This window comes from Puma concolor, chromosome A3, assembly GCF_028749965.1.
Source record: "Puma concolor isolate L17-30 chromosome A3, mPumCon1.1.hap2, whole genome shotgun sequence".
Classification (NCBI taxonomy): domain Eukaryota; kingdom Metazoa; phylum Chordata; class Mammalia; order Carnivora; family Felidae; genus Puma; species Puma concolor.
This window is the reverse complement of record NC_141669.1, coordinates 35,877,092-35,891,900: the sequence shown is the minus strand read 5'-3', so window position 1 is coordinate 35,891,900 and position 14,809 is coordinate 35,877,092. Positions and strand designations below refer to the sequence as shown.

The window sequence follows — 14,809 nt, the reverse complement described above, 5'->3', positions numbered from 1 at the left end:
TTGAGTGAACAAATTTCCTGGGGTCACTGTTTTCTGCTCTGCTTTATCTTGGGCCCAAACTGGTACATGACCATGACCTCTTCAAGCTTATTTTCTCAACCATGAAACAGGAGAAATCCCTCTAACTGGGTCTTGTGAGGATGAAATGACTCAGTAACTATAAGGGCCTTGGCAAGTGCCACAGGATGATGATTGAAGAAGTCCTTTGAATTCTCCCCTTAACCCTAGCCCTAAAGGGAACTGGCCACAGGACACAATAATGTGTATCTTCTCATGGGGTACCTGGGTGGTTTAGTCGGTTAAGTATTCGACTTCGGTTCAGGTCATGATCCCATAGCTCATGGGTTCGAGCCCTGCATCAGGCTCTGTGCTGACCGCTCAGAGTCTGGAGCCTGCTTTCAATTCCATTGTGTCCCTCTCTCTCTGACCCTCCCCTGCTGCTTGCACTATCTGTCTCTCGAAAATAAATTTTAAAAATTTTAAAAAACCAAAACAATGTGTATCTTCTCTAGAGATGGTACCCATCTGGGGTCCCCAGGGCAGGAGGGTCTCACGTGGTATGCATCACAGGGTGCATCTGGAACCAGATCATAGGTGATGGCCACTGGCACCAGCATAGTATCTGGGACAACGCCCACCTGGACAGCCTCCACCACCAGTCCCAGCCAGGTTTGGCCCAGGGCTGACAGCCGAGGCCCCAGGACCCCAGGAGGCTCTTCCAGGAATATAAGCAAGGGCTGCTTGCTGACCAACAGCTGCTCTATAGCCTGGAAGAGAATTAGGGGAGGCAGATATCAAGGCCAGAGCAGCAACAAGTCCCTGTACTCTGGGCTGGCCCCACTGGAACCACTGGGGGCACTTACGGCATGGACCACGGCCCTTGTAAGGACTCCCTCAGAGCTGTCCAAGGTGAGGTTGGCCTCTAGGGGCAGGAAAAGCCCCCCAAGCTTCTTTAGCAGAGCTCTGTGGGGCACAAGGCAAAACTTGATGAGAGAAGGGGCTCCGGAGATGGGACCAAGGCAGGATAAGCTAGTGAGAGCTTTGGCCCACCACGGCCAGCCTGGATCCTGCCTGAATATCCTGAATCCAGGCATGGCCTTAGGGCTAAACCCTCCATCTGAGCCCCACTGGCAGAGATGGCAGACTTGGGAACAGAGAGACAATGAAGAAGGCTTCTGGGCAGCTGCAACACCCCCATACACATCCCCACACACACCTGCCCTGGGCTGGGGACTTCTGCCTTGTATGTCTAGGGGCACAAAGCTTTTACCTGAGGGTGGGAGAGCAGGTGCGGGGGTCCCAAGCCACACGGAGCACACCCAGGCCTTGGGAGAGCAGCACAAAGGGCAGCAGGATCCCATCCAGGAGGGACTTGTGGGTAGAGAGGAGGACAAGCGGCAAGCCCTGCTTGGGGACAGCCAGAGGGAAGTGCCAATCTGCCCCCACCCTGAAGATGCAGGAAGCTGAAACCCAGCACCTCTGGACCCAGGGCAGCCCCAGAGGGAGGGAGGGTTCAGCTGAGCAGTTCTTCCTCTGAGCACATTTCCCAAAAGTAGAGGAGCTCTGTCAACAACTTTTAAGGTAATGCACTGACATAATGGTTAAGACCATGATGAAAAGACGTTAGAGGAAGCCCCATGGGAGCAAGACCGTGAGACACGAAGAGAAGGTCGTCAAAGAGCAGTGGATTTTTCCCACCAGCTGATGGGGCTGGTCCCAACTTGGGGCTTGGCTAGCCTCTGCTCCTCTGTTCCCGCCATCCCCATCCCAATGGAGGGCGGGCCTTACCGCCTGGGCGGCCTGGTGGACCATCTTCATCTGGCCCTTGTGGAGCTGCACGTTCAGGAAGACACATTTCAGGAACCGCAGCAGCGCCCAGCTGAATAGCCTGGAGAGGGACAGCCGGTCTGAGGTTGTGTCTGGGCCCCACAGGCCCTCAGAACGCTGCCCAGCACTCCTCTAAGGCAAGTACTATTACTGTCCCCACTTTATGGAAGAAGGAAGTGAGCCTTGAGGAGGTTACAGAAGCTGAACAGTAGAGAAAGCTAAGTGGTGGTGCAGAGGCTGGAAGGCAGGCCTGACACCAAACTCCACGCCTGTGAGGTGCTGTTACTTTCCCAAGACTTCATGGTGCAACTGCCTCAAATCAGCTTCAGGGCATCTCCTGCCTCCATTTACCCCAAAGGAAATTAGAGTACCAAGACCCTCTCTAGGCATAACCTAGCCTGGTCTTTGAAAACTGCTGGGAAAGGTGAAATATAAAGGAAGGAGTTAGTGATACAAAAAGGGGAGAACTGAAAGGGCCAAGTCCCTGAGGCAGCATTCCCCAGAGGCCCAGTGGGGGGACTGGTGGGGAACAAGGACAGAAGCGTAGATGCAAGCACCACAGAAACGTGGTGGACAGGCAGCATGCCCTCGTCCAGTGGCTTCTATTTCTCTATGAAGCAGAAGATGGGGGCATCAGCTGACAGTGGGTAAACCTGAGGAGCAGTCTGGATCAGTCTGGGCGAATGCTATGTGCCTCTTTGAGAATCTCATAAAGGAAACAGAAAAGGCAGGTACAGAAAAGGCAGGTAGCTGAGTCCAAACAGAACCAAGTGAGTCCTTCACCAGGACATTATCATCATGAATTCCAATGCTCTGGAACTGAAGCAAGTCTAGGAGGGAAGAAAAGACAAGAGAGGGGCTGATGACTGGTATAAAGATGGTCAGGTCAAGGGACCAGAAGTCTCAGCAAAGTCAAACAACTGTCACATGGAAGGCTGGTCAAAGTTACTGACAACCTCTACTTCCTGTCCTAACCAAGCAGTTGACCACTGAGCACTTTCAAGACAGCTAAGCACCACGCACAGCCCTGTGCCTTCTTTCCCTCAGTGACTCATTCATCTCTCAGCTTTAAACATCATCCGTATGCTAAAGCTTTGCAAAGCTATGCTCCTGGCCCCAATCTCTTCTGAGCTCCAGACTAAGCAACTACCTCTTCAGTGTCTCCAACAAGTCAGGTATCTGAAACTCTTTATGTCCAAAACATCCTTTGTGGGCCAAACTCACTCCTCCCCAAGCCTGCCCCCTCCATCCACAACACCAGGTGCTCTGCCAAAAACCTGGCTCTCCCGTGATTGAGATCTCTTCCCCTCATTGCCCCCACCCTCAATCCATCAGGGAGACCTGTTAATTTCACACTGGTCTCTCAATCCATTTTTCCAACCCCTATTGTCACCACCCATGCCCCATGGATGGCACCTCACCTGGACTAACAAAGCTTCCCAAATAGTCTTCTGTTCTCTACTCTTGATTCCAATTAATCTTGTCAGTTCCTGCCTAAAACCTTTCCATTGGTTTTCACTGCACTTAAAAATCAAATTCAAACAACTTGAATGGCACTGCATATCTTGTCCCTTCTCTCAATTTCGTCTCCAACAGCTCTCTCTCTCCCTCACTCACCAGCTTCCAACCCCATCAGCTTCTTGAGCAAACCTGGCCCTTTCCTATGGCCACAGCTCATGCTATTCCCTCCAGGACTGTTCCCTCCATCCTTGCCCCCTCGACGTTGACTCTTTTCCCCTTTGTGTCCCTGGCTTACAAGTCTCTTTCTCCCCTGCAGGTATTCTCAATCCTAGCCCTTGTTCTGTCCTTGCAGCCATGTGTTACTCTGTCCCAAGCGTCCCTCCACTCTCCAGGAACAGTGCCCTGCATCTCAGAAGAGCTCAGACCTGTGTTACAGGAGTGTGGGAGAGAGCATGGGAGCCTGTAAGATGGAGGAAACCAGCCACCTCACCTCCTCCACAGGAACCTGATCTGGGGAGAGAAAGAAGAACAGAAAAGGAGCTGAAGTCTGGACCACAACCAAGGCTTCCTGGGGTGACCCCCAACCCCCTATCCTCAGGACAGAGAGACAACGCCAGGCCAGCAATGGTAAGAACCTGGGCTGGAAGCTGACTCAGGTCAAAGCCTCATCCCATACCTGACTGGCCCCACCAAGGAGCCAGCTGTCCTCAAAAGGTCTCACAGCATCTTCAGGCATTCCCTCGGGCTCTCTGGTAAACACACCATCCAACTTCCCGGGAGGGGAGTCTAGTCTTTCCCCAAACTTAACCAACACTCACTTTCCAGAAGGGCAGAGGCCCCAGCCCAGAAAAGAATGCCCCTCAGCACAGAGTTACCTGAGTAGGAAGGGGCAGGGTGGAGCCTGGATATGGCCCAGGATGCGCTGTACCTCTTTCTTCACAAGGCCTGACACCTGGCCTTCTCCAGCCCCTCCTGGGTCCCTCCCTGAGATGACATTCTGCACCCTGTGGTGTGAGGAGGAGTGGTGTTAGGACTAAGATCTCTCAGGTAACTTCCCTCAGCACCACAGCATCCCGATGAGCACAGATTCCAGTATTTATCCTACATCTTTACGGAAGGGCACCAGGCAAAGCTAATGCTCTAGAAGCCAGCCCTCTCAACCACCCCTACCTAGAGCATTTGTCATCCCTTCAAGGGTCTCAGAAGTGCCATCCAGACCCCAGTCCATGCCTCCTCACCCAGTTCTTTCCATGATCTTCTCCGGGGCGTCCCGACAAGGTGGTATGTGCTGCTCCAGTGACCACAGAAAACAGCAGAGCCTCCGAACCAGCCAGCCCCGAAACCTGAGCACAGCCCCCAGAGCAGGGGGAAGATGTTTCAGAGGGCCCACGCTGCACTAGGGTCTACAGAGCATGCTCCATCAGAAAGGGATCACACCTGAGTCCCACGGCCTGAGAACACCTGAGCTTGGCTTATCATGGAGCAGGAAGAAGCAGCACCTGCCCCTCTGTGCCCCCATCCCTCCCCTCTCCCTGCTGAGTGGGGTACGGGTTTGGGGCCTGACACACTGTGGGCAATCCATAAATGCTCACAGAACAGTCTGCAGGAGAGTTCCAAGCTGCCTCTCCCCACCTGCGGGTATGGAACAGAGGACGGGGGCCCTTCTTTTTCCACCAAAGGGAAAAATAATGACACCACAAAGCAGGGCCCCAGCAGCCCTGCACCCAAGGGCCCTGCCCACCACCCTCCACCCATCCCCCAGCTCTGACTACCTGGTGTTCTCCTCCTTCACCAGAATCACGTTGCAGAAGCCTAGATCCATTATGCTTCTGTGAAAGAGGGACTCCTGCACGAGAGGGGCCAGGGACAGCATGTCCTTGGTGGGGGGGGGGGCCTTCACAAACCAACAAAGGAAAGCTCCTGCTCTATCTTCTGTAGTCTCTGCCTGATGAACTATTGAGTATACCAGGAGACAATTACACCACAGCATTTCATTTCTCATCTGGAGACTTCCTCAGGAAGAAGAGTTCCATGGTCAAAACAGAAGTGTTGCACTCTCTACAGAATCAGCCTCTTGGAGCGTAGCATATAAAGTCTCTGAGAAGTTCTCTTATCAACATCAGAGAACATGTAGCCTGGATCTCGGCCAGGACCCTGGGGCTCATCAGCACCAGCACATGGCATGGACACAAGGTCTTCAAGCATGTGTTGCATATTATGTGACTTTAGTGTCCCCAGAACAGAACAGTAAGACTCACGCAGGCATGGCCAGACCCCAGCCCTCTGGCCACACCCTAGCTCCTCTCTCTGCACTTCTCCACCCAACTCTCCCAGGCCTGGAAGCCAGCCCCAGGCTGACAATACAACCAACACGGGTGCATCCATCCCCTGGAGAGAAGAGCAGAGGCATGGGCAGGAGAGGGCCGAACTCAGAAAGACATAAAGGAAGCTGCTTCCCAAAGCCATGGCTCTCATAGTCAAGTTTCCCCAAGCTTCCTGGATGGGGCCCAGCCCCAACATCACTCACCCAGCTCTTAGGAGTGCAGGTCTGGCAGCAGCGACCCACAAAGGGGCGATATTTCCCCAGGAATGGGGTAACAGCCTCCAGTTTCATCCCAAAGCCTGAGGACCACAAGCTGGTCTGGAAAAGGGCCACAGGAAGAAATGAGAGGTCTCAAAGTCCTTAGCAAGGGGAAGGAAGTTCCAGAAGTGAGGGGAGATGGGAGGGGAGGGGAGAGGACAGAGGGTACTGGGGGAATGGGAAGGGCCACACTACCTCCCGGCTGTTCTGGGTGTTCCTCTGCTTGGTCTGGAGTCTGGCTTCCAACATGGTATCCATTGGGGGCCTATAAAATCTGGGAACTAGCCACTTCTGTGCCTCTCTCCCCCCCCCACAGGAACCTTACCTGGGGAGAGGAAGAAGGATGGAGGGGAAACTGTAGTTTGGGCCACAACCAGAAGTTCCTGGAGTGACTCTTCCTCAGCCCCCACCTCCAGAACGGACGGACAATACCTGGGCCAGGAGGAGTGAGAAGCCAGGATGGAAGATGGAGGGAGACTGGCTGAGATCAAAGCTCCACCCTATACCTGACAAGTCCTACAAAGGAAGCCAGCTGGCCTCAAAAGATATCACAACGTCCAGATCAGGGGCTCCCTCAGGCTAACATGAAAGGGATCAGCTGTCTTGCCATCAACAGGCACCCTGCCATCTCATAGTACAGACGGGGGTGACAATGGAAACTGAGACCCCTTCTGTGCACAGGGAAAGAAGGCTGGATTGGCAGGAAGGAGGCATCCGACTGCTAAAGAGGAACAGGACCATCATCACAAGGCTACCAGGTCCTGCTCAGCTGCTCTTCCCTTTGCACCAGAAGACAGAAATGTATCCATCCAATCATGGGTACTAGGTGGGGGACAGTTGGGGGCCAGAACACAGACCTGTTCCCAAAGAATGCTCATCTGGTTGGGAGCAAGACAGACTTTTCCATAGTGGATCCCCTCGTAATAGTACTCTCCACAAACGCTCCCACCTGGTATCTCCTCAGCACCCTCTTTCCCACCATAATACTCCCCTGAACTAACAAACATCTTTCCTCCCCAAAACGACTCTGAACTCCTCCGGGCCTAGAAACTGGACGCTAAAAACCCCTCTGACCAGATTTCTCACAATGTCGCTGATGGGTAGGCTGATCCAATTATTTATGTTACCCCACCACACAATGAACAAAATAACCATGTGGAAGCGCCTTCTCCCTTCCCCGTCATCCCACCAAATTCTGTCCATGGCTCTCCATCCTTGATGCCTCTGGATCACCCTCTAATTTTTGCCTCTGTTCATTGATTCCCCCAGCCCAAGCTTGCTGGGCAAGAAGTCTCCTGCAGGGCCAAGGTTTCATTTCCCCACATCATCTGAAAGTCTCCTGGGGGCAACAGCTGCACAGAGGAGGGACCCAGGAAGTGCTGGATGGCAGACTGGAACTTCCTCTCCCAGAATTCCCCTGGGTCTCTCCTCTTCCCACTTAGCACAGTTTAGAACCATGAAGCCAAGACGCAGGAGGATGGAAATTCCTTCAGTGCACAAGCTCTGGTAGACTCATTCCAAATGTACTTCCTACTTTGAAAAACGTTCTCACAGACATTTGGCACAGGGAGCTCCCAAGCCAAGGCTGCAATGTGAGGAGTTCTGCCTACTCTGCAAGGAGGATGTTTTCTCCCCAGCCTCAGACCACCCCCACTCTTAAAATCTAGCCCCATTAGATCCGTGCCAACCCTAAAGGGGCAGCGTAAAACACGGGCAAGGGGTAACTCCCATTCACCCCGAGTCAACTACTCAGCTCATAAGATCCAGAGGTCAGTTCTGGGGTAGATCTTTCTAGTGCTCAAGTCCCCAAAATAGGGGCTTCTGTCACTCTGTAGCTCCTGCCTGGACATCTATAGCAAGGTGGCAAACTGACATCCCAAGGGCCAAATGTAGTTCATATACGTATTTTACTTGGCCACATAACGTTCTAAAACTTGATTAATTAACTTCAAAATTTAAAGCTAGTGAGCTTGCTCTATTAAAAACAACAGGTTTCCAACTACTGCTGTTATACTAAAAAAAAAAAAAAAAAAACACTCCCCAACCTGAGAGCGGGCGTCTCTGGCTTGGCCTGGGCTGGCTGAAGCCCGGAAGCACTGCCTTACCATTTGCCACATCAATCACACCTGATACCCAGCCCGTGTGCACAGCTGAGTTTGCAGCCCCTGGTCAAGGGATAACATCCAAACCCGCTCTCCTGTGTGGAATGTCTGTTCCCCACAAAGAGCCGCAGCCTGAACATGGCGTGCCCAGGGAACGGAGGGAGGAGCGGGCTCGTAACTCGGGCCTCTCACCAGACCCCTCGCAAAGCGTTCCCCGAGCTGTCTCAAGATAAAGAAAAAGCCACTGCGCCAGTGGCGGGGTCGAACGTCTGACCTGGACGCGTCTAGGCTGCCGGGAAGCCACAGTAGGACTCATCTGCGCGGCAGGCCCTGCAAAGTCCGCACTCCGTCCAACCCTCGCCAACCCCCTAGAAAAGTCGCCCGAGCCGAGCTGGCTCCCAAGATGGGAAGGCCCCGTAACTATCCTAGACCTGGTCTGACCTGCCCCAGCGCGGGAGCAAACCCACGGTTCTCACCTCACACCCGCCGCGAACTCCCGCCAAAACAGCAGCCCGTGAAGACGCCGGAAGGCAAGGGCTGGCGGCCTCTGCGTAGCCGGCTAAAAGGGAGCCCCATTCACCAATTGGAACGCGCACCAGTCTCGGAGGCCCGCCCCCGCGGCGCCCCGCCACGCCCCACGTCACGCCGCGCCACGCCACGCCACGCCCCACGCCACGCCACGCCACGCGTGCGCTGCTCGGCCACGTGATCCTTCCTGGGGGCGGGGGCCGAGCTGACTGTAGGCGGGGCGGCTGCATTCTGATGGCATGGAAGTCGCGTGCAGGGCACAGGCTCCTGGGGGCACCCCTGTTTTTGTGCTGCGCCCGGTTCGCCCTTCCAGGCAGGTCCTGTGGGGACGTGGAGACCCCTGGAGACGTCCTTGAGACTCGAGGATACCCGAAGGTTGAACAAGGACTCCAGGGCAGCCAGTTTCTAATAAATGAGTTTCTCTCCCGGGGTATATATGGCCTCCCAAGCTGGAGTTCAGCATCTAGCAAAATTCCAAGTTGGGAACGTTTAGAAAAGAGAATCACCAGAAGCCAGTTATGGATCATGGAAAAACAAGTCAGTCCTCCCCAGTGTCATTTCCCTCCTTGGTTAGAACTCTAGACCATAGTCAGGGACGAGCTGCAGTCACCAGGTACCTGGGTTTCAGGTGGTCCTGTGACCCGTTTATTTATTCGTGCGGTTTTTGGATTGATACCCAACTCATGTCTCGGCCCTAAGCTTCAGGTGAATGAAGACTGCATTAACTCATTCATCTTCTGACTGTCCCCAACACACATCAGGGGACCCGCAAGTAGCAGGCAAACCATATAGAATAAATGAGGGAAGGAACAATGACGGCTGTGTTCCCCCACTGTTCCCCTGTAATGAATGCCCTTGATGCACAAGAGAAACGCAGTTTCAGAATATTGTTGTCACAGCATGAGCAAAACCACATGGAGGCCTGGCTGTGAGAGAGAGAAAAGGTGGTTCACATCCCTTCCTCCTCGACTCACTGCCCTTGATGTGACTGCCCCCAACCTACCCCTCCAGGGTGTAGCCATCTCTCTGCCTCCTTTGTGCCACTTTGCGTAATATCTACCCAGGCTGTATGTTTGTGTCCGTTGACTTTAACGCAGGTTTGCGGTGCCCTTTTGGCACTTGCAAAATCCATGTTTTCCATGATACCTTTCTTTTCTGGGTGCACTGGCCACAACTAGATCCTGCGATCCTGAGGCTAAAACAAAACAAAAACAAAACCACCTTTATTTAGAAGTTGTGGGTTGACTCCTAAGAGAACAGATTTGAGTTTACCTGACACCCCCTTTGTTCTGGGAACACTATCTGTATAGGCCGTTGAATTTCACAGTTATCTGAGGTAGGTTCCCACCTCTCCTCCTGAGGGAGATTCAATGTTGAGACGTAGCCCCAAGCATTCCCAAGATGCCTCAGACTGGAGAGTTGCCCGGATTGTGACAGCAGAAACCAAGTCTGTCAGTGAGCAGAGTTATGTTCTCAGTCATGTTGCTTCTTTGGAAAAAAAAAAAATGTGTTTTGTTTTTGTTGTTTGCTGTAATTTGGACATTTGAAAAGAAACCTCACCTCTCAGACGTGGATCTGAGTTGGGGAATTGAAGATTCAAGAAGGTGCAGAAAATGTGGAGCTGCCATGCAGCCAGACCTGCAGGCCAGCTGCTGCGGAGAATGACTGTGACTGACCTGACCTTGGGAGAAACAGAGCAGCTCATTTGGGCTTGGACCCACCCAACCTGGACGGCAACTCAGGAGCCCCAGACAGAGAAAGACACTCACCAGGGGGTGTCAGAGAAAGAGTCCCTTTCTCAGATTACCACCTCCCTTTCCAGGTCTAGGGGCTCAGCCCAGTTACCTTCGGAGGTAACCATTGGGTTGTGCTCTGTGTTGCACTTCCCTTCCACTGTTCCAGAACCTTCCATAAAGTCTTGTTAAATTTTGCAATAAACTGCACAGTTGAGAATGGAGGAGTGGAATCCGGGTGCTGGAGGCTGGAAAGTGGGAAAACGAAAGCTGCAAAGAGATGCTCACCATCTCACTCCCTGGCCGAGGTTGGCAGATCTGTGGAAGAACACTTGAGCCAAGAAGCTGGGGTGGGGGGTGGGGAATGAGGAGTGGGAATATGAAGTCCTTGTATAATAATTGGAATTCGGGGTTCTAGGAATGTCAGAAACAGTGTGAAAAGTTAAAGGCTGGATGGCCTGAGGAAGGAGGGTGTTTTGTGTTACAGGGCTCAGTCCTTCACCCCAACATCTTTATCCACAACTTGAATATTGACCCAGAAGGTGGGTTTAGCATTCTAGAAGATGCCATGAAACCATTAGGAATAAAAGGTATTTGCTGGCAGAATTAGGGTTCAAAGAGATTCTGCGAAATGGGAAATTAGAACCAAAACCAGCCTCGACCTAAAAGTGGTGATCCTGAGGAATGACAGTCGAGCGGAGTGGGCATAAAGCTGGACTTGTTGTTGTGGTCTCTGTCCAGGGGCACTCTTTTCCTCTCCACCGATCATAACTCAAATAAACCCAAGCCAAAAGATAATGGGTTGGCTCACATAACTAGAAAGTGTAGGTGTGCTAACTTCAGGCATAACTGGATCCAGGGATCAAACGATGTTGTCAGTCTCTGATTCTCTCTTGTGTGTCTACACTACTTGTCTCTAATTGGTTTTATTCTTCTTGACACTTCTCTCCTATACCAAGATGATTGCCAGCAACCTAAGACCCATCTGCTTTAGCAACCTTAGAAAGAAATGTCTGTCCCCCAACATCCATATGAAAACCCTGGGGAAGACTCTGATTGGTCCTGCTAGGATCGTCTGCCCACCCTCTGCCCAATCACTGTGTCTAGGGAGTATGGTGCCATATTGGTTCCGCCCAGACCACTGCCCTCTCTCCCTAACTATGCAAAATGAGAGGGGAACACCTTGATTGACCACCACAACAGGAATGGGATGTGGAGAGGTTGATTCCCTCATGGAAGGGGTGCTGGCTGAAAAAGCAACATGCCCATCATGGTTTCTGCTGCTGACTTATTACCAATGCTAGGCTGGGACCATTTGTTTGGTCTCTGCTACGTCCCAGGGCCAGCACTGTGGACTCTTGATAAATATTTGTTGAGTGATGAGTGAACTTCCTTCTCTGTGGACCTTAGTTCTCTTCTTCTATTGAATAAAGATAATAATCTGTCTACTTACTTCGCATGGTTAGAATGTGGCTCAGGAAGACTGTGGAGGGGATGGGTTTGGAAAAGCATGATCAATCCTCCAAACAACCTTGATGATGGTGAACCAGCCAGTGCCACCATGTGATGCTGGCCAGGAGGGTTGGACAACCCTGGGGAAAGCCAGGAATCGTTCTGTTGTTCGGTGATCGCCTTGCCCCTTGCTCTCACTTCAAGGGAACCCAACCCTTCTGGGTGGGAAGCTCAACTTCCCACTATATGCTTTTTATCCATCATACTTGGATTTCGTCTACCCAGAAAACATAGGTTCTGTAACAGGATGTTTCCCTTCCTATTGCCCAACTTGCCTGGGATCGGAGGAAGTGGTGCTGAGTAACATTCTAGAGCCACTCTTTGTTCCTTTTTGGAGATCAACTCCTAGCATTGATTTAGCAAACTCCATCCATTGCCTGCTAATTGTTAGGTGGGAGCAAAGTGTGGGTGTAGACACTCCCCAAGTAGAGTCATCTCCTGCTCTTGGGAGGGGTGGCCTAATATACGACGATGTTACCTCTCCCTAAATTAATCTGTAACATCACTGTAATCCCAATAAAAATTCCAGCTATGAAAGCTTACTCCAAAATGTGTGAGGAGGAATAAATTTCTACAGATGCCTACGTAAAAGGGGAATGGACAGGAATCTCTCTCTCCCAAATATTTAGGCATACTACAATGACGTTGTTTAAAAACAAACAAAAGAACAGTCTGATGTTAGTGAAAGAACAGACAACCCATGGGGACATGGTGGAGAGTTTAGAAATGGATCCCTAGGGGCGCCTGGGTGGCTCAGTCCGTTAAGCGTCCGACTTCAACTCAGGTCACAATCTCGCACTCCGTGAGTTTGAGCCCCACGTCGGGCTCTGGGCTGACAGCTCAGAGCCTGGAGTCTGCTTCTGATTCTGTGTCTCCCTCTCTCTCTGCCCCTCCCCCATTCATGCTCTGTCTCTCTCTCTGTCTCAAAGGTAAATAAACGTTAAAAAATAAAAAATAAAAAAAAAAAAAAGAAATGGATCCCTAGTTCTAAGGAAGCTTAATATATGATAAAAGGTGCATCAAAGTCTGCTGGTCTTACTGGGAAAATTCTGACTCACTTTATAGGGAAAAATGATGTTATCCCATTACAAGGAGAGTGCTCAGATGGTCAAAGAGTCCATGTGAATGGCCAAATGATAACATTGATAGGAAAAAAAAAAAAAAAACACATGGAGGGGAATATCTATAAAACCCAGAGCGAGGAAAGGATTTAATAGACAAAATTTCAAAGCACAATCCATAAAGCAAAAAAAAAAAAAAAAAGGGGGGGGGGAGGAGAGGGGTACTTTACTATATCATAATGAAAGATATCTGTCCCAAGTGACACATGACAAAATGAGAGAAGATATGTGCAAAGTCTAAAATTTACAAGATTAGTACAGCCTTAGTGTACAAGGAACTCCTGCAAATCAGCAAGAAAAATAAATGAACAAAGGATATGAGCAGGCACTTGTTGGAAGAGGAAACCCCCCCAAAATCTAAGAAACCTATGTGGATATGGTCAAAATCACTAGCAGTGAAATTCAGATGATAACAATAAGACATCCAAACAGACTTTTCCCTAAAGAAGACATACAAATGGCCAAGAAGCACATGAAAAGATGCTCAACATTGCTAATCATTAGGGAAATGCAAATCAAAACAATGAGATACCACCTTGCACCCATTAGGATGGCTACTAAGAAAACAGAAAACAACAAGTGTTGGTGAGGATATGAAGAAATTGGAACCCTTTGCAGCTGTTGGTAGGAGTATAAAATGGAAACATGGGTAAACAATGTAAAATAGGAAAAACGATGCGGTAGTTCCTCAAGAAATTAAGACTAGAACTTCCACGTGATCCAACAATCCTTTTTTTTTTTAACGTTTGTTTATTTTGAGAGAGAGAGAGCAGAGGAGGGGCAGAGAGAGAGGGAGAGAGAGAATCCCAAGCAGGCACAATGCTCTCAGTGCAGAGCCTGGCACGGGGCTCGATCCCACAAACTGGGAGATCACGACCTGAGCCAAAACCGAGAGTTGGAAGCTTGACCATCTGAGCTACCTAGGAGCTCCAAGATATGGCAATTCTAATTCTGGGTACATACCCTAGAGAATTGAAAGCAGAATCTCCAAGAGATATTTGTGCACACATGTTCATAAGCAGCATTATTCACAGTAGCCAAACAAATGGAAGCAACCCAAGTGTCCATCAACAGATGAATAAACAAGCTGTGATACATACATACGATGGAATATTATTCAGCCTTAAGAAGGAAGGAATTTCTGACACATGCTACAACACGGATGAACCTCGAGGCTGAGAGAAATAAGCCAGGCAGAAAGAGACTGGTGTAAGTGTATGATTCCACTTATATGAGGTACCTAGAGCATTCAAATGCATAGAGATAGAAAGCAGAATGGTGGTTGCCAGGAGCAGAGGCAAGAAGGAAATGGTAACTCGGTGTTTAATGGGTACGGAGTTTCTGTTTTACAAGATGAAAAGCATTCCTGAGATGGGCGGTGGTGACAGCTACACAGCGGTGTGAATGCAATTAACAACGCTGAGCTGTATACGTAAAGTGGTTAAGATGGAAAGATTAATGATGTGGATTCTTCACCATAATTTAAAAACCACCACCACCCAAAATATCATGCTACACCTACGTGGTAGGCAGAATTCTAAGATGAGCCCCACTGCCCAAGCGCTGTATAATTCTCTGCCCTTGACTACGGGCAGAACTTATAAGCTTGCCTCTAACCAGTGAAATATAACAAAGGGGATGGGATGTCAACCCCTGATTAGGTTATGCATTATGGAAAAGGTGAAGAGAATTTGCTGATGTAATGAAAGCCCCTGGTCAGTTGACTTTAATTTACTCAGAAGGGAGATTATCCTAGGAGAGTCAAACCTAATCATGCGAGTTGTTTTTTAAAAAGGACGTGGAGGGGTGCTGGGTGGCTCAGTTGGTTAAGCATCTTACTCTTTTTTTTTTTTAATTTTTTTTTAACGTTTATTTCTTTTTGAGACAGAGAGAGACAGAGCATGAATGGGGGAGGGTCAGAGAGAGAGGGAGACACAGAATCTG

General features: G+C 50.3%; 1 protein-coding gene across 10 annotated transcripts in view; it reads right to left on the bottom strand.

Moving 5' to 3' along the window:
- Positions 1 to 14,809, bottom strand: part of LOC112864188 (glycerol-3-phosphate acyltransferase 2, mitochondrial) — a 52,161-nt gene that overhangs the window by 4,299 nt on the left and 33,053 nt on the right. For 6 of the 10 annotated variants that reach the window (XM_086700494.1, XM_086700490.1, XM_086700495.1 and 3 more), the window contains 11 exons: positions 10,345 to 10,480; positions 9,499 to 9,694; positions 6,065 to 6,189; positions 5,816 to 5,929; positions 5,061 to 5,134; positions 4,527 to 4,631; positions 4,164 to 4,292; positions 1,789 to 1,888; positions 1,271 to 1,404; positions 864 to 963; positions 555 to 767 (listed from right to left, as the gene is read on the bottom strand). In XM_086700494.1, the coding sequence (XP_086556620.1) occupies positions 555 to 767; positions 864 to 963; positions 1,271 to 1,404; positions 1,789 to 1,888; positions 4,164 to 4,292; positions 4,527 to 4,631; positions 5,061 to 5,134; positions 5,816 to 5,929; positions 6,065 to 6,189; positions 9,499 to 9,640 (1,236 nt within the window). In that variant the 5' untranslated portion in view covers positions 9,641 to 9,694; positions 10,345 to 10,480. The other 4 variants (XM_086700497.1, XM_086700491.1, XM_086700498.1 and 1 more) reach the window with 4 other exon arrangements.